The following is a 19,154-nucleotide window of genomic DNA, read 5'->3' as shown; positions in this document are numbered from 1 at the left end:
CTCCCACTTCTTCCCCTTACCACACCCTTCCATCCCTTCCCATCCAACTTTGAGAATCCTTCTTCTTCTTCTTCTTCTTCTTCTTCTTCTTCTTCTTCTTCTTCTTCTTCTTCTTCTTCTTCTTCTTCTTCTTCTCCTTCTCCTTCTCCTTCTCCTTCTCCTTCTCCTTCTCCTTCTCCTTCTCCTTCTCCTTCTCCTTCTCCTTCTCCTTCCTCTTCCTTCTTCTTCTTCCTCCTCCCCCCTCCTCTCCTCCTCCTCCTTTTCCTTTCTCCATTGAGGACAGTTTGTATTGCCCAGGTAGTCTAGGGATTGGGGCCTGCCCTAGTGTTTGGTCCGTCCATGAGGGGGCACATCATTAAAGAAAACTGACTCTCCTTCTCCCAGTAGCTATCAAATGTCAACAGTTCTTCAGCTAACCATGGGATTACAAGTCTATCTTCCCCCATGTATGTTGGGATTTTGTTTGGCCAGAGCTTTCAAAAGTCTTCTGCAAAAGCAGTCACAATCACTGAGTCCATTTGTGTATCTGTCATGTCTGGAAAACACTGTTTCCTTCATGTTACCAATCTTTCTGTCCCCCTCTTCCAAAAAGATTCCTAGGCCTTGAGGGAAGGGGTATATGTGGTTTGAATGAAAATGATCCCCATAGGCTCACAGGGAGTGGCATTATTTACAGGTGTGGCCTTGTTGAAGTAGAGGTGGCCTTGTTGGAGGAGGTATGTCACTGAGGGTAGGCTATGGGGTTTCAGAAGCTCAAGCCAGTCCCAGTGTCTTATTCTCTCTTCCTGCTGTCTCTCAACCTAGATGTAGAACTCTTAGCTCCTTATCCAGCACTATGTCTGCCTGCATGCTGCCATGCTTCCCTCCGTGAAGATAATGGACTGAAGCTCTGAACCCGTAAGCCAGCCCCAATTAAGTGTTTTCCTTTATAAGAGTTGGTGTCTCTCCACAGCAATAGAAGCCCTAACTAAGACAGGACATGACATGAATGTCTGATTTGGGGATGAACACTCCAGTCTTTTGTTGTCTGCACATTGACGACTTGGAGGTCTCTTATAGCTGCCATCTACTTCAAGAACCATTCTTACATGTGCATTGTACATAAGCAGACATCAAGCCTGATCACAGCCACAGAGCACAATCTGCAATTTCCTGATATTAAGTGCTGCTCACCAGGACAATATTAACTTTCCCACCTCCACACAGCCAACACTGGAGTCATGACTCTTACCCAGATCCTCCTACTGCAAAACTTACTCTCCTAATCATCATGCTACCCATCTAGGGGGAACTGTCCATGTGCAGACACCTCCCTAACCCACTACAAAAAGACCCTGTCTCATCAAGGACACCGTGGGTGGAACCTGATCAAGAAACGCAGAAATCGCGGCCAGCAAGATGGCTCAGCAGGTAAAGGCACTTGCCACCAAGCCTGACGACGTGAGCTAGATCCCTGAAACCCATATGGTAGAAGGAGAGAACCAGCCCTCACAAGTTGTTCTCTGACCTCCACAAATGTGCCATACTATGTGTATGTGTGTAAACACACACACACACACACACACACACACACACACACACACACACACACACTATACACATACAGAGAGAGAGAGAGCAAATAAATAAATGTAAAAAAAACCCACAGAAATTATTATCTCCAACAGTATCCAACAAGTTATTGCAAGTAATAGCTAATAATTCTTTGAAACAGCGGAGACATGTTAACATACAAGCATGGTCATATACATGCCTTGCTATTTTACAATAGCAATGATATAAATCCGAACCATTTTGGCGGCCCTAACGTTCTTACGTTAAATCAAAAGCGCACGGCACTTACCTGGAGAATTTTATTGGCTGTTATTACTGGAATCTGGTCATTTACAGACTCAACAGTCACAAAAAGAGTCCGAGGCAGACTCTGCTTCCCAAGCTCTGAGCTGTTGGCCAAGACGGTAAGGCTGTCCAGAGACTCCTCACTGCCGTTATGAACGTAGTAAATCAAGCCCTGCTCCACCTGAAACCAAACCCAGAAAAGCACTCAATCCCAAGCCATGACCAAACTGCTGCAAAAGAGGCCCAGGCTTAAGAATCTCCCTAAAGCACAGAAGCATGTCTCCATCCCACGAAGTCCGAGTGAGCATCAGAGTGGATGGATGGCATCACACTGCATCCTGAAAATAAGTGACATTACCACTCCACCCTAAGGATAGGTTTAAGGAAAGGCAGAGAAATGCAATGTGGTGTGGTAATGAGAGTACTGGATTGGCAGCAGAAGACCTGAGTTTAAATGCCACTTCTAACAGTAACGTGGGCTGGTGTGCATAACCCCGCCTTCCTACCATCAGGACCGCACAATAAAGTTCAAGTTCTACTTGCTTCTTTAAAGTGACCACATTGTGAAGGTTTTGATTCTTTTATTTGACAATTCAAACGATTAGATTTAGGCTCCCGTAGGATTTCATTTCTCTTCCTTGGGAACACATAGATCAGGGAAACTATTAAGTTCCCCTAAACATATTTTCTGAGCTAAGAAGGCAGTGTTTCCTTAATTGTTTTCCATGTTTGAGGTTATGTGTGATGGTGAGTTTTAATCGTCAACTTGAGACAATCTAGATTCACCTGGAAAGAGCATCTCAATGAGGATTGTCTCCATTGTGTTGGCCTGTGGGTATGGCCCTGGGGGCTTGTCTCAATTAAGTTCACTGATGTAGGAAGAGTCAGCCTACAGTGGGTAGTGCCATTCCCTAGGCAGGGGGTCCTGAACTATTTAAGAGTCCAGAAATAGAGCTAAACATGTGAAGTGAGCAAGCAGCATGCATGTGTTTATTTCCCTCTGCTCTTGATTACGGATGTGATGCAAGTTCCTGTCACTGTGACTCCTCTGTTGTGATGGACTATGACCTGCAGTTGTGAGCAGAAACAAACTCCTTTCTCTCTAAATCACTTTTTGTTGGGGTACTTTGTCATAGCAACAGATATGTAACTAGGACAACCTGCACCTCCTGATCATGAGCCCTCACTTTCCTAATAAATCATGTACCTCTTAAGTTAACATACATCTCCTGTAGACAGACTATCGCAGAGTACATTACGATCAGAGTATTCTACCACAGAAGATCTCTTTCACAGTGATATAGCAATTGTATTATTTACTTTTATCCCTGTTAGATTCCATCTTTTTGATTTCGGTTCTGCAATGGTCACTGGATGGTTTCGTTATTCCTCTTTGATATGTAGAAACCAAAAGTCTGATGGAATTCCTTTCCCCTCTTTCAGACTTGACCACTGGAAACACTGACGATTACAGGTCAGCATCAGAGATCAAGAGCATGCATGTTCAAGCCAGACCGAATTTAGCTTCAGTGAGTCTGTGACCGAAACACAATGGCAAGAACTTCCAACGCCCCAAAGGAGTTGTTGGAATTCCGAACAAGTCTCTGGGGCTGTGTTTGTTTTGACAAAATTTAGCCAAAAATTTTAGCAGTTCAACTTTGCCCACTCCTGTGGCGCACTTCCTTTGAGCAAAGTCTTTTGATCTTACAGGGGTGTTTCTGACAAGGGGTGAAAAGTTCAGTTCCCTCAAGGGAAAATCATGGCCACCCATACACAGGTGCAATGAGAATTTCTGGAGTTCCGTGGGTAGAGATTCTAGACAACAGGCCTAACCTCAGGTTCCAAGACAACACAGTGTTAAGCTACTCCAGCACAAACAATGAGAAGGACTGATCAGAAGCTGAGAGAATTCAGAAGTGAAAGCACATTAGGGACATTGATCGTGCTCACTTCCGGGACACTTTTCCTGGAGAAATACATCACTTCCCCCAAATGACACACCCTTTAATGGGGAATTTGTCCCCAAATTGCATACCATTTAATAATATTTGGCTGAAAGCTGTCTATTCCTATCTTTTGAAAGCCAGAAAAAATATCTGCTGATCAGATTAAGGGCCCAGCCCTTCCTAGCTCCCTTTTCTGGTTTATATTTTTCTTACAGTACATACATTAAACCTGCTGTGTATTTCACATGTTTCTTGCCTCTCTGCCTCCCTTGTTCCCTCACCCAGGGAACTCAAAAGGACAGGGTTACTGCCTGATTAATTCACCACTGTGTCCTCATCACCTAAGTGCTGTGGGATGGGCTTTCTGTACGCTGTGAATATGTGTGGCTACCATTGGTTAATAACAAAGCTGCTCTGGCCTATGGCAAGACAGGTTAGAGCCAGGTAGGAAATCTAAACAAAGACACAGGGAGACAAAAGACAGAGTCAGGGAGACGCATCCAGCTGCCCAAGGAACAAGATGCCAGCAGACTGGTAATGCCACGGCCACATGGCAAAATATAGATTAGTAGAAATGGGTTTGGGGCTAGAAAGATGGCTCAGTGGTTAAGGGCACTGATTGCTCTCCCTAAAGGACCCGGGTTCAAATCCCAGCACCCACATGGCAGCTAACAACTGTCTGTAACTCAAAGATCTGACCTGCAGGCAAAACACCAATGCACATAAAATAAAAAAGTAAATAAATTACAAAAAAATAGAAATGGATTAATTTAAGATGATAGAGCTAGCTAGCAAGAAGTCTGAGCCATAGGCCAAACAGTTAATAATTAATATTAAGCCTCTGACTGGTTATTTGGGAATAGGCAGGTGGGAAAAACTCATCAGACTACACCTAACTCTAGAAGCCCTGACACAAGACATTCACAAACTTCTTATTGAACAAATGAAGCCAGGGTCTCTCCACCAAGACACTGAAGGCCACAGACACATAGAATTAGTGTTACTTTAAGTATTTTAAGTACTTTAAGATATTCTCAAAACCTAGAGAATACAGGGGTTACATATAAAGAGACAGTGTAAGGAATCACCTGCCCAACAGGGACACATGACCTTATCATATGTCTGAGAACAGGCTGAGTGATAACACAGATGCTCCAGGTAACAAGTACGTCTCTATACACAGATTTCAACAAACATTCCTCTTATGACCATGGCAGTCACTGACTTGACTCAGACAGGACCCAGAGTATATGAGATTAAGGGTACTTGATTCAACTTACACCAGAGCAGATGGTTGCTATAGGTGGGTTTTCTGGCCTTTGAGATGGAAGCCACGAGAGAGAGATATGAATGAATAGTCATCTTCTCTGGGTCAGAGGGAGAAACTGCACTCCTACCCTCTGCATCCTGTTTCTTCATGGCTTCCTAATGATACTTGGGTAAGTCTAGCCTCCTTGACAGTTGATGTAGACTACACCTCCTACGGACAGAGGAAGGGACCCTCCAAATGTAGCCCCAAGCAACCTCTGCCCCTCCTCGGCCTGTGGAGTACTCCTCAGCTACCCAGATGGCGTCTCGTCTCTCAGGCCTCCACACTTGGGGCTATGCTGCTCTTTTACCCTGCACGGCCCTTCTCTGGTTCCTAATCTGTTACTTCTGTGCTCTTTATCTAGCTCCTCAAAGTCTAGATTGAACATTGTCCCTTTGCAAAGAGTGACTTACGATCTTCTCTCTGCTCTCCAGTTAGAATGGTACAGGCCAGTTCTGTACTCCTACAACACTACTGTGAAAATACAACATGAGAGACAAGAAGAGAGCATCCCAATTAAAGATGAAGCATCTGGCTCCTCCATTGCATTTCCTGAAGCAAGGAGTATGTTTTGGTTACCATGGTAACACATCATAACTAAAACAGAGCAAGCCTTTAGGAAGTGGATTTGAATCCATTAAGAATCCCGTAATTTGTATTTTCAAATTTTTATTTACTTTTATGTTTGGGTGTTTTGCCTGTATGTATGTCTGGGCACCACTTGCATGCCTGGTAGCCATGTCAGATCCCTTATAACTAGATTTACAGATGGTTGTGAGCCACCATGTGAGTGCTGGGAACTGAATCTGGGCCCTCTGCAAGAGCAATCAATGCTTTTAACTGTTGAGTCAACTCTCCAGCCGCCAACTTGGAACTCTTAAAGGCAAAATGAAGCAACACACATATGTTTTTAGCTGGAGAGGCGAAGGCAGGCAAATATGGTGGGAAGTTGTTTGTGGTTTCCAACCGAAAGAGTCTGTGTTGCTAGAGCTTTATAAGGGGGATCTGCAGGCTAATTTTCAAAATGAAAAAAAAAATGGTAGAAATCATTAATTTATTCCCGTAAGAAAGCAAAGTCTAACAATAATACCAAAGCAAAGAAATGAGATAGCAACCTTGAGTTGACTTTGGTTATTTTATCTGCTTTTATATCTGGATGCCAGATGAGTTGATTGCCAGGACTGAGTGAGTCACTCTGGACCCCTGTGGCCCCATGTTTAGCAGACAGCACAGTCTTTGTAAAACACCTGGTGACTGGATGAAGGGGTAGGTGAATGAAAAACGTTCACCAAAGATGAAATAGCTGAGTGTTGCTGGTATCAAGGAGAGGGACAGAGTGCTCTTGCAGAGGTAGACATTAGTAAGGATGGCACAGTCAATTCACGGTGTACAGTCAAAAGTCAGGAGACTAGGAGAAAGCAAAAATGAAAAAGAAAATATCCAAGGGCATCTGATAATCTTTCTGTCACATAGTTAGAGAGTTTACGAGGGGAATAATGCCTCTCACGTTGCAGTTTCGGCAGAGCCAGGATCTAAGAGAAGTTTCCAAATTCACGTCAGTGAAAAGAAATGTTGAAATGTTTTTAAACTACAGAGGCCCATCTCAGAAAGTAGTAAATACAGCATCAGCATCACTGAAAATGTTTAGGCAATGTTAACACCGTGGGACACTAGAGACCGGCTTCTAGCATCTTGTGGGAAGCTGGACTCCAAGGTCCCATCACCCTAAAGCCTGTGAGTCTAAATGACAAAGAGCCAGTTCCAACCCGCCTCTGGCACAACACACTCAAATATATTAGCTGAGATTTATTACCTGTTTCCTGGAAAATTTCATTAGCTTTACTCTTGGAAAACTGGAACTTTCAATATAACCGTGGTTTGGTGGTTCCAGGAGAATAAATTCACAGTCAAGACTCTCAAAATACTTGCTTGGAATTCTGAGGTGGTCTTGTAGAAGTGCTTTGGAGCCCCCTTCTCGAACTGTGAAATTCTGTACCTCCAGAGGTATCCACTCAGGGATGATATCCAAATGCACTTCCACTCTCCTTACAAAGTGGGAGCCCTTTGTCACATCGAGGGTGAACTGATCCTTTCGTTGGCCGGGAGCTGTCTGTACATAAAGGACATCGCCATCGTCAATATCCTGCTGGGTGAAGCTCAGAGGAAACTTCCCATCTGTACCCACGCTGCCGTCCTCTGCTGGAGATTTTTCGAGGTATCCATGCACTGGTGGAGTTCTGACTATGAACACTGCCTCCAGAGGTATATCGTCCTCATTCCCAGCCTTGCGTTCACAAACACAACACCAGAAGAAAAACACACAAAGAACTGTAAGAGTCAAAGCTGTTGATGAACCAAATGATTTCACTTAATATTGACAAGTAGCCTAAGTTACAATCAGGGTTGTTACACAGCTCAGAGCCAGGTCTGACCTAGGGCCCATGCCAGTATTTGGAATATCAGCCCTAGACTGTCTGTCCGTCCGCCCATCCATCCATCCGTCCATCTGTCTCTCTCTGTCTCTCTGTCTCTCTGTCTCTGTCTCTGTCTCTCTCTCTTTCTTTCTCTCTCTCTCTCTCTCTCTCTCTCTCTCTCTCTCACACACACACACACACACACACACACACACATACACAAAGTCAACAGCCCTTGAGTAACTATGAAGTATTCCCATACAGCAGTAAAAACTCTGAATATTCTAAAAATTAAGGCAAAAGAATTCAGTGTTATTAGGGGAGGGCTGGAGGCTTGCCTCGCATCCCTAGCACCATGGTAGAGGAATTATAAAGAGAAGGAATCAAAGATGGTTTGAGGAAGAATAGTTGCGTCACTAAAATTTCACAACTGTCGAGGAAAGCGCTTTTTCCCTGTTTAGTGTTCTGCTTTCACTAGCTCAGCAGTTCCTATGCATTGTCATTTCATTGATTCAGCAAAGGCCATTTAGAGACTGTATCTGCAACTGATTTACACTCACAAGAGGGACCATGCCCCCTCGTGGTGAAACGTATTAACTCCCTAAGCTTGAAAAAAAAATGTGAAAAGCTGGTGCTTTCTATTCCCTTAGTCAAGACTCAGTATTTACCAAACTGATTCTAGCTCAAACTCATCTCTGATATTGCTGGTCACACTTGGAAAGCTGCCTGTAGTCCTGAACACAGGGTCAGAACTGCCTGTGTATCTGGCCAACTGTTAAAAATACAGCTTGCCCATCCTATACTCTATAGGAGACTCCCCTAAAAACAACAGCCCAGTCACGCTGATCCCAGGACTGCCTACTAGAAATTTCAAGGTAGGAGTCTGAGGGAAAGTCGCGGCTCTGTTCTCACACTGGTACTGCTCCACTGGTCTAGATCAGTTTTACCCATCGTTTTCAGGAAACTAAACAAGGCCACATCCAGAAATAAAGAGACTGTGCAATGATGCCTTAAGCTGTTTGGGGAATCCTTTTTATGTCTGTTAAATTACTACTTCCTCCCATCAAAAATTAACCCATATCGAATGTAATGTTGCTAGAGCTGCTGTTAGCAACAAATAAAAATAAAAAGCATTTAATTTATCACAATATATACTTCCCTCCCTTAGTCCTACTTCATACTACACTAAGCATGGGCACACACATGAATGTGTATATAAACACAGCCTTAACATTGGGCAGATTTTATTTCCAAGTGTAGGAAAATGGGTAGAATCAAATTCCAAACCTCCTAACTTTTCATCTCAGTGGCATATACATATGTACATAAGTGTGTGCACTCACATACCTTAGAGCTACTCTCAGTGCCATGGAACACACAGAGAAAGAGACAGAGGGACAGAGAAGGTATTCTCAGAAGCAAACACATAGATTATTAGCCCCTACTAGTCTAAGCCAATAAGAATGCCCAGTGCTTTAGATGACACCTACCTGGAGCCCTCCTCTGCTCAGTTTTACTTGTTTTCCTTCTTCAACTATAAGGGTCTTCGTGTGCAGAATCTGAGTGTCACGTTGGTGACTCTCCAAGGACACTTGAACACAAATGCTCACGTCTAAGTAGGCGTCTTTAACTTTCACTGTCAAGTTCAACACATCAAAGTTCCCATCGCCATTGTGCCTGTAAATCACGTGTCCCTGCTTCAGGTCATGCTGGGAAAATGAGTGGAACACAGAATTGTTGACCAGAATCCTGCCATGTCTGGGGGGTTGCAGGATACGGAATTCATATTCGTGGTCTGTTCGGACATCTTGGTTTGTGGTGACGCTCAGGTTGGCTGTGGTGAGGCAGCTGTCCCGCCCTCTGTGCACGAGCAACCCTGTGTTGTTGACTATGTGGACATAGGCCTCTGACACACTGACCTCCAGGAGGGATGACGTGTAATGGACACCATCTGTCACAAACAGCAGGAATCGGGCAGAGTCTGGACCGTGGTGCCTGAAGAGCACACGCCCTTCCTGGAGGTCCTCTTGTCGGAACTGGTAAAGCTTCTGAGTCGGGTCACTGGCTTTCACCAAATCTCCATTTGGTATGCCACGCCGAGTGTAGAGCAACTGCCCATCATCAAAATCTAAGTCCGGGTCATGGAAGCAGAGGTCTGCTAGCGTCAGTAAGCGCTGGCTATCCCGCACAACATGAAAGACCTTGTCCACCACTCGCACTGGCTTCTCATCATTCTTCAGCTCAACAGAAATGCTGACTTTGATCTCTGCAGGCATGTGCTCGGAGTCAAGACTTCTGACTCCTCCCTGTTGGCCCAGCTCTGTGGCAGAGACCAAAACGATGAATTCATCGTGCTGGGTCTCAGAGTCATCGTGAACATATATCAGCCTTCCACCCTCTATGTCTCCCTCTGTGAATCCAGTGATGCTATTGTCACTTCCCCGAGAAGTGGAAGAGCTGAGCAGTTTCAGTTCCCCATGCTGAGGACGCTTGGTGACTTCATATTGGAAGACATGATTGTCCGATGTTTGAACAAACAATTCTGATTTTGAAATTAATGTCCATTCCCCTTCTTTTACAAATAATCCGGTGTTGATTAAAATAACATGTGTCTTTTCTGCCTTAAGGTTTATCCTGAAAGTATAGTCTTTTGATTCAATGTGTTCAACAACAATTGAAAAACTAAAAGTATCCTGTGAGTGTTCCCTGGGCCTCCCCTGAGGTTCATAGCTTACCTTAGAGTCTGTAATATTTTTTTGACTGAAAACTGAACTTGTTTTAAGAACTTCATTACTGAGTAGCAAGTTTCCTTTCTTAGGTGGGATCAGTAACTTGAAATAGAGTTCCCTCTCAGCTACTTCCACACCCTCTGTTGCAGCCTGCAGATGATCAGAATCCAATATTTTCTTGCTTGCACCGCTAATCTCTAGAGGAATATTCTTCAGAAGTGTCAGTTTCAGCCACTGAACAGTCACCGGAAACAGGAGCTCTTTGCTTGCTCTTCCTTCGATGCTAACTTTAAATTTAAAGTGATCTGTAACATTTTCTTGCTGCTGTTCTTTGAATGAACTATAGTATCGAATCCGACCCTGGTCAACGGAGCGTTGAAAAAAGCTACTGACCCTTTTCCATTCCCCATTGGATCCCCGATGCTGAATTTGGCCAAACTGAGGTGGACGGGTGATATCATAGCGAGTGTCCAACTCATGTTGTTCACCATTTACCTTCACTGACAAGTCACTCTTGGTGATCAGAACTGTACCACCCTGTGGCACCACCACGCCATTCCTATCTGCCACTTCAAAGTCCCAAGGAACAGCCGTGACACGCAACACCACGGTATTGCTAACCAGCTCACCATCAGTTGCTCTCAGAACAATCCGAGAGTTCCGGTGACCCCTGTGCACGTAGAAAATGTTGCCTTCTTGTAAATCCACATGTGTAAAACCATTGATGGGTCTCCCAGGGTCATGGGCATGTTCTAAAAACCCAGCGTCTGCATTGAAGTTGCTAAGAACTGAAAGTCTGAGATGCTGAGACTCTGTGTCGGGATCTGACACCTGTACCACATTGGGGGTCAGTTGTTTCTTTGAGTTCTCGAAGAGAAGCAAGTGTCCTTCTGGGAGCTTAAGGTATGGGGGGTCATTCACTGGAATGACAATAATGTTAAAAACATGTGGAATGGGATCCTGCAGCTGGGATGGCATTGCCTTCTTGCTACTAGAAAAAACCCAAAATGTAAAAGCATCTGTAGGCTCCTCCGAACCATCGTGGACATACCACACTTTCCCATGCCTCAAGTCTAACAGAGTAAAAGTCCTCTCCTTTTCTTGTGCAGACCAAACATCTATTTGAAGGAAACCGTGAGCTGGCATTTCCTGTATTTGAAACAGTATCTGAGAATCGTTGATACCCAGATCCATAAAGTCCACATTCACGTTGATATGCTTTTGTCTCAGTAAGGCCCGTCCACCTTCTTGGACTTCCAACTTATTCAAAACCAGAAAACTGCCACTTTGATTTTCCAGAGGAGAACCGGTACTGGGAACCACAGTGGAGGGGGATGGCTCCGGCTGAAACAGGCCTTCTGCAGTCACCGAAGGATTTGTACCATGGACGCTCTCACTTGTGCACCCAGCAGAAATGTCTTTGGAAACAAGTGCATCCCTTAATGCCCTCTTTTCCAAGTTTGCTTCCAAGGCTCTCAGGCATCCTTTCAGAGAGATGCCTCGAGCAGATTTCCCAGGCACAGACACAAGGCCTAGCCCCCGCCCTGTTTCCCACATCCGGTGATCCAGACCTCCCACAAACAGGGGGCCTTCAGATACAAATGCTTGGCTTTGTGGAGGCAGCATGGCTCTCACCCCGTGTTCATCTACCGTGAGGTCCAGATGCCTCCTCGTGACTCGGAGCTGAACAACATGCCACTTGTTGTCACTGACCAAGGTGAAGGATGAAAGCTGAGTTTCTGTTTCTCCCCTTCCAACATGAGCCTTCAGTCGACCCTCGTGTATTTCCAAAGCAACAAAATCTCTTCCTCTACCTGACTGAAATAAAAGCATGGCTTGTTGGGTTTCAGTTTGCACAGCAAATCTCAGTATCCCTTCCCCCTGTACCCTCCATTCTGGAAAGGCGACATAGGACCTAGAGCTGAAAAAGCTAATAGCTTCATTCTTCCCAGCAAAAAACTCCTCGCTACATCCCAGGGACACCTCATAAACCTTCTTAAAACCAGGGTAAGACCGAAGCGATGTGAGGATCTCCCTCTGGTTAAACACCACGCCCTCTATGCATCCTCTGAAGTTGGGGGTCTTGCTGTCCAGGTAAGGGACACTGAGGCCCCCATGACCTCCTACATAGATTCCATGGTGAAATGTGAAGTTGTGCATCCCCCGACGAAGCTGGCCAGTTGTCTCATAATGCTTGTCAATAACCAAGAAAACATTATCCTTGCCATAGTCCAGTTCCACAGAATGCCAAACCAAATTGTCCACACGAAGTCTTTGTTCAGAAAGGAGGATCTGTTCACCCACACCCAAATTTATTTTCACCTAAAAGAGACAAGAGCCATAATCAGTGAACCTCATCAAGATGTTCATCTCGTAGTGTTTTACTCGGGGGATGGAGTTGCTATGGATTGACTCCACTAAAACTCATGGTGAGGCCTGAATCCTGAACCCAGCAGTGCTGAGAGGTGCTGAGACCTCAAAGAGGTTGTTAATAGGAGTCAAGGCTATGCTTTTGGGGGGAGTGAGTTCTCTTAAAGAAGTGAATTGGTGACGTAAGAGGGAGTGGGGTGGTAGAAAGCAGGCTTTCCTCTTGCTTCTTCCCCTCCACCATGATGCCTTCACCAGAAGCCAAGCAGGCTCTACCATCATCCTCTCACACACACCCAGAAATGAACCTATTGTCTGTGTCCTTTATAAATTTCTCAGCCTCAGGCATTTTGTTAATGCATGAGAAAGGATAGAGAAAGAGAGGGAGGGGAGGAGGGGAGGGAGTGGAGGAAGGAAAGAGAGAAAGAATGAATTTAGCCATGAAAACCTCCTATAGTTATGGATTACATGTTGAAGTGAAAAATAATAAGGTCAGAATATTTAAGACATGCTGGAAAAACTGGAGACAATCCACCCTAAATAAATGGTATACCACTTTATTCTAGTGAGAAATGGTTTCTTCTCTTTTTCTGTTGCTTTGTGTTCTCTAGTAACTGAATGCTTATATAGTTTAAAGATTTAAAATAATAATAATACCTGTAATATTCCTGACAGAAGTTCTATTAGGCAATAGTCAATTTTCCCAGCTGCAAGAAAAAGTAAGCCTTGTGGCTTGCTGGTTTGAAATCTCAATTGAAGAGACAGCCTGGAGGAAACTTCTGTGATACTGAGCCCCACGTAGCTTTCGCCATAAAAGGATGCTTTGGGGAAGAAAAACACAGGTCAGTAAACTTGCTATACAATGATGATGCTTCACATTCTCTTCCTCTTCATAGCCTGACCCTGCTCAAGAAAGCTGCCTCGCCAAAGACCACGCCTGCTTTCTAGGGTGGCTCACAGACCTATCACAAATGTCTCAAAACACAGCATTCTCTTCCCTAACTCAGGACAGTTCCGTGGGGTCCCTCTTCATTAGAACACATCAAAGGGGCAGCCACGGTTTTCACTAGTGCTGAAGAGCAACTCTAATTTTTTATCTCCACAAGTCTGCTCCCTTGCCTTCGGCAGGGCTGGATTCCAAGCTCCCCCTAACAACACTCCTGCGCGTTAAGTTCCATCTCCGATTTACCTTCCCATGGAACCTACCTGGTACTAGAAGTAGCCTGAAAAGGTCGACTTTGGAAGGGACTGGGTGCTGAACCACCCTCAACTGAAATGACAATTGGGATGAGTGTCACTGCTCACAGGTGGGGCCCAGGAACCCCTGGCAATGATGTTAAAGTTCTGTTGGTTATGAACTGGGATGGAACAGCAATAACAGAACATACACTAGTCCCGCTGTAAGACTCTAAGCCAGAAAAAGCAGAGGGCCAATATAACTAACTATGAGGACAACGGAACTGGGTACTGACTGGCAAGCTTGAAGTTTTACAGAGGGACAAGCCCAGAAAGGTCAGTGTTAATTGCGACCTTTGTCCTCATTTCCCACAGCAGGAGGACAGAGGAAGCTGAGACTCACACCACGAACCAATCACCAGAGTAGCCAAGTTCAGACAGTCTCAACAAGCTCGCTCTGACAAGGCAAAGGCTCTGGTTAGATAAAAGTGGAACACCGCTGTGCGAAACTGGAACCCTGCATCGATTCCATCAAGCATCTTGACTCCCAGACCCACGAGAGCCCTCTGCGTCAGCAGATGTGGGTGATTCTCTTATCAAGGCCAGCACCTTGGAGTCTGCAGAAACCTCTCACCACAAGATACCACGGGACCTCTGAAGACAGACCTCGTTGCCGCCAACAGCCAGATCCATAAGCAAAGGGCAAGCCATGACTCAACCTTCCTGGTCATGGGTGGCTAGATATGGGATAGATAATGCAGATGCAAAGAGGGTGTCCATGTGATTACCTTGTACACCTCTTGGCAATAAATAAATGACGGTGGTCACCGGGGCATGCTGGCGTAAGTTGTGACATCAGGTGGCCACTGAAGCAAGAAGGGGTGTTAGTTGGAGTAAGCATCTACAGTGAATCAGTAGGTAAAGGAAATGGACCACTCCGATATCGTTCCCTGGCTTTACATGACAGAGTTAATCCAAGTGATGTGTGGAATAGCCCATGGTAGACTCTGAGACAGACACTTGGATAAAGGTTGATATGAATGGTATTGGAAAACAGTCCCCAGCACCTTCAGAACCTTCGAGTCTAGTGGAAACTGCCACTGAGATGTCATCACAGCCTAAAACCCTTTCCTCCCAATCAGCTTCCTTCTCTTTCCTTTCCTTTATGCAGAGGTCGATCCAAAAACACTTTGTAATCAAGTTCATGCATGTTTATCTCCAGCCAGAGTCTGCTTTGGGGGTAACCTAACCTGGGATCCCTCCCTTCCTCTCCTCTTTGGTTCTAAGGCACTCTGAGCTTCTCTTACCCAATCTTTAACTGTGACCCACTGAAACTGCAATTTTTGCATTTATCCCCTGTACTATTCCATGAGTTTCCTAAGGTGGAGACTACCTTTTATATCTTTGTCTCTCTGGTACCTGGCCCAGTTCCTAGCACATGGGGGATATAACAAATTCTGTTGGTTCCCCTTTTGAGAGGCTACACAGACCCATCCATCCATTGAATTTCATACCCATCCTTGTACAAAAACTCTAGGAAACTGCAGCAGCTAACCTGGAAGGCTAGCCAATGACTGACTAGAACAGAACTCAGGGCTAACACTCATGATCTAGAGCCCGCTGTCGGGTCAAGCTGGGACTGTAGCAGCTGGCAGCACATCTTTGCCTTGTGAGCCCTGCCCTCACTTCTTGACATTCTCCCGTGGGAGAAATCACTCGGGTTCCTCCTATCTCAGGCTCTCTGGCTAAGGAGTCTACCTGAAATAGATGCAGAACAAGTAGGCACTTATTTAAACTAATCACACTGGTTTAATAGAGCCTTCATTCTATAGTTAAGTATTGGATCTTGCCTAGGAATTTAGGTAAAGGCAATGGTTGGTTAGAGTTAGGGCAAAAAGCAACAGTCTAGGTGTTTTCCTGTTTTTATTTGTTTGGGTTTTTGTTTTTTATTACCAAAACATTGGGTTTATACAAAGGTGAATACGGTCTCTGCAGAGCTCTCTAGATACCATAAGCACTCTCTATATCTGTTAGAAGGGTCCCAAAAGAGCAGAGAAGGAGAGGACAGGTTTCTGGAAACTCGAAGTCCCTCACCCTCAGAGCCCTGTCCCTCCCGGGTCCCCATACTCAAAGACAGTCTCACCTAGAGTTTACAATCACCTTTTTCAGAGAAAAGTTGACCCACTTCCAAAGTCAAGAAGACAGTCTCAGCCAACAAGATGGGCACACAGATGTGCCCGGCACTCACCTCCTCTTCCACCAAGAAGAGCCAAAGCAAGAGCTGAACAGCCACTCTTTAAGGCATGTGACCTCAAACCCTGGACCTCAGCAAGGTCTCTCCCCAACAGTCAACCCTTGAAAGACTCTGTAAGACCTGGGACGACAGCGCAGAGAGAATTATAAAGCACCCCAACGCGTGCCACTAGGCTTTCCAGCCAGGGAGGGGGGAATTGCACTTGAACAGAAGTGTCCTTGCGAACGCCATGATGGCCACCGCTAGCAACCTTGGCTCCTGGGAAGTTTCTTAGCTATCACAGGTTTACACACTGTCTGGGGCCGCCAACTGGAACCTACCTGGCAGCTTTGCTTTTAAAAAGGACTTCTCACCCTTTCCTCCTGAACTCTCCTAGCTTAGGCTCTCATGTCTTGGTCCCAGATGAAGAGGGAGCTGCTGTCTGCTAGTGCTGGAGGGAATATGAGCCCCTGTTCCCTTTTATCTCCAGGCCCATAGTCATTCCACTGGAGGGAAGGACTGTAGACTCACAGACCACGTGACCCAGCGCAGCCGCTGTAACCCTAGCATCTAAGACTTCTCCACACCCAGCACTGTAGGGACGGACATCTCACATCTCCGGAGGGGGTAGAATGGCGGAGAGTTCACCTTCCAGAACTGAGTCCACAGTGCTTACCCACTGGAAACAAGGAGTGTGCAGCCATATGTGGACTCAGGCCAGTACCACAACTGAAGGTGCTTGAGCACCCAGTCTCCACCAGTGGATGAACCCTGTGCTGAATTTGATGTTTTCTATTCTCCCTCTGGGGCCAGAAGACAATGCCCAAAGCATTTATGCAGCCCCACCCCCATAATCCATAAGTATTGCTCAACCTGTGGATAGCGATTCCTTTGGCAAACCTCTATCTCCAAAAATATTTACATTACGCTTCATAACAGTAGCAAAATTACAGTTATGGAGCGGCAACAAAATAATTTTATGGTTGGAGTCACCACAACATGAGGGGTTGCAGCATTAGGAAGGTTGAGAACCACTGCTCTGCTATCATCGCCCTGCTCCATGCTACCTTCCCACCTAGCAGTATGATGACTCCAATTGTTGGAGTGGTTGCACAGTATACATCCATACCCATCCTGTGTATACCACACCTGCTGGAGCCACAAAAAATTCCCACACGCACGTGACCAGCAGGTCTCGTGTTCTCTCTCTCTCTCTCTCTCTCTCTCTCTCTCTCTCTCTCTCCCTTCCTCTCTTGGTCCCTCACGAACTCTCTCTTGATTTCTCAATACAGGCTTTCCCTGTGTAGGCCTGGCTGTCCTGGAATTAGTTCTGTAGACCAGGCTGGCCTCAAACTCAGAGATCACCTGCCTCTGCCTCTATGGGCCAGGACTAAAGGCATGAGCCCCCATGCCTGGCTTGATGTTGGGTCTCTTTTACTCTGCCATACCATGTGTTGTACTTGTAACATTTATTACAGGCAGAGAAGCAAGAGAGACTACACTGTCATGCCCTAGAACTAAAGTCAATACCACATACCAATGTAGGAACAAAAATTAATTTAGAGAGAAAAAGAATATGGCAACATGGTGGATCCAAGAAAATACATAATTCCCTAGCACTAGATTCTAAAGAAAACAACAGTAATGAAATGCCTGGTAAGGAATTTGTTAAAAATGATAAGGAAACTGAATAAAAATCAAGAAAATACAGGTAAGTAAAGCAAGACCAGAAAAACAACAGATCATATTAGTGAGAAATTCAGCAGAAGAGAATGTGGTACATGCATACAGTAGAGTTTTATTCAGTGATAAAGAACAAAACTGTGCTGTTTGTAGGAAAATGATGGACTGAAGATCTTCATGTTAAGTGACATAAGCCAGACTCAGAAAAACAAATACTATATGTTTGATCCTGTGTGAGAAGTTGAGAATGTAGACATAGATCTATGACAAGAAAGTAGAAGCGACACTGTTTGGGAAGAGGAGGGTACTGTGGGATAGAGGAAACTGGGGAGGAAAGAATATGAGGAAAATACACAATATATGTGTGTGAAACTTTCAAATTCAACCCAGCATTTTCTAAAAATGAATATATACTAGTAAGAGACAAACACATTAGAAAATCTAAGACATAAAAAAAGATTCTGCAAAGAAATGGAGACCTTGGAAAGGAATAAGTCAGGAATCTTGGAGACGCAGAGATCAACAAGTCATTTAAGAACTACAGACAGAAGTCTCAACAACAAACTAGACCAAATAGAGAAAGAAGATCTGAACTCAAGACAAGTCCTCAGAAAGATCTCTATCAGATGAGGAGGAAGACTAAGTAGGAGGAGAAGGGACAGGAAGAGAAGGAATGATGAAGAACGCCTTCAAGAACTTTGGGACATTGTTCAATGTACAAATGTCGCATCTCAGGAGTGCCTAGAGTAAAAGAAAAACAGGAAGGCATGTAAAGTCTATTAAATGACATAATGCCTGGAAACCTCATCGTCTCGGGGGAGATTTGAACATCTAGATATAGGAGAGTCAAATGACCCAAATAGATGTGTTCTGAAAAGATGCTCACACCAACTTATTATAGTCAAACTGTCAATGTCATAAAACAAAGAGAATTCTAAACCCTGAAAGAAAGAAGCTCCAAGTCATACTTAAGGGAATGTTCACTAGACTAACAGAAAATTTATTTTTAGTGGAATCCCACTATGTATCCCAGGCTGGCCTTAAATTCAAAACCCTGCCTCAGCCTCCTAAGTGCTCAGATTATGTACTGTCATGTCTAGCTGTCAAAGAGCAGACTTCTAAGATGACCAAACACTGGAAAAAGAGAATCAATTTCAAGTGCTGTCCTACGACCTCCACATGCACACCATGGCACCTTATACCACACCCCCCCCATGAATAAATAAATATCATTTCAAAAAATCCAAGACTATAAGCAGTTGTAAGTATGTATACACTAGTGTAGATGCACATGATTCCATAAAATAATCATTAATTGAGGTAAAGGAAAAGATAGCATCTAATACAAAACCAGTGGGAGAACCCAATAACACATTTCCATCAATGGACAGATCATCCAAATAGAAAATCAACAAAATAATTACATTATACTCTAGGTCAAATGGCTTTAGTGGGTGT

The 19,154-nt window shown here is 44.7% G+C and overlaps 1 protein-coding gene across 2 annotated transcripts in view; it reads right to left on the bottom strand.

The window, feature by feature from the left end:
• Window positions 1–19,154, bottom strand: part of LOC128113541 (chondroitin sulfate proteoglycan 4-like) — an 83,328-nt gene that overhangs the window by 46,674 nt on the left and 17,500 nt on the right. For both annotated transcript variants that reach the window (XM_052743301.1, XM_052743302.1), the window contains exons 2-5: window positions 13,262–13,425; window positions 8,999–12,559; window positions 6,908–7,378; window positions 1,844–2,020 (exon numbers count right to left, since the gene is read on the bottom strand). In XM_052743301.1, the coding sequence (XP_052599261.1) occupies window positions 1,844–2,020; window positions 6,908–7,378; window positions 8,999–12,559; window positions 13,262–13,425 (4,373 nt within the window). The remainder of the gene's footprint in view (window positions 1–1,843; window positions 2,021–6,907; window positions 7,379–8,998; window positions 12,560–13,261; window positions 13,426–19,154) is intronic.

This window comes from Peromyscus californicus, unplaced genomic scaffold (genome assembly GCF_007827085.1).
Source record: "Peromyscus californicus insignis strain IS unplaced genomic scaffold, ASM782708v3 Scaffold_18__1_contigs__length_77618521, whole genome shotgun sequence".
NCBI classification, from domain to species: domain Eukaryota; kingdom Metazoa; phylum Chordata; class Mammalia; order Rodentia; family Cricetidae; genus Peromyscus; species Peromyscus californicus.
The sequence above is the reverse complement of the archived record's forward strand: the minus strand, read 5'-3'. Positions and strand labels throughout refer to the sequence as shown.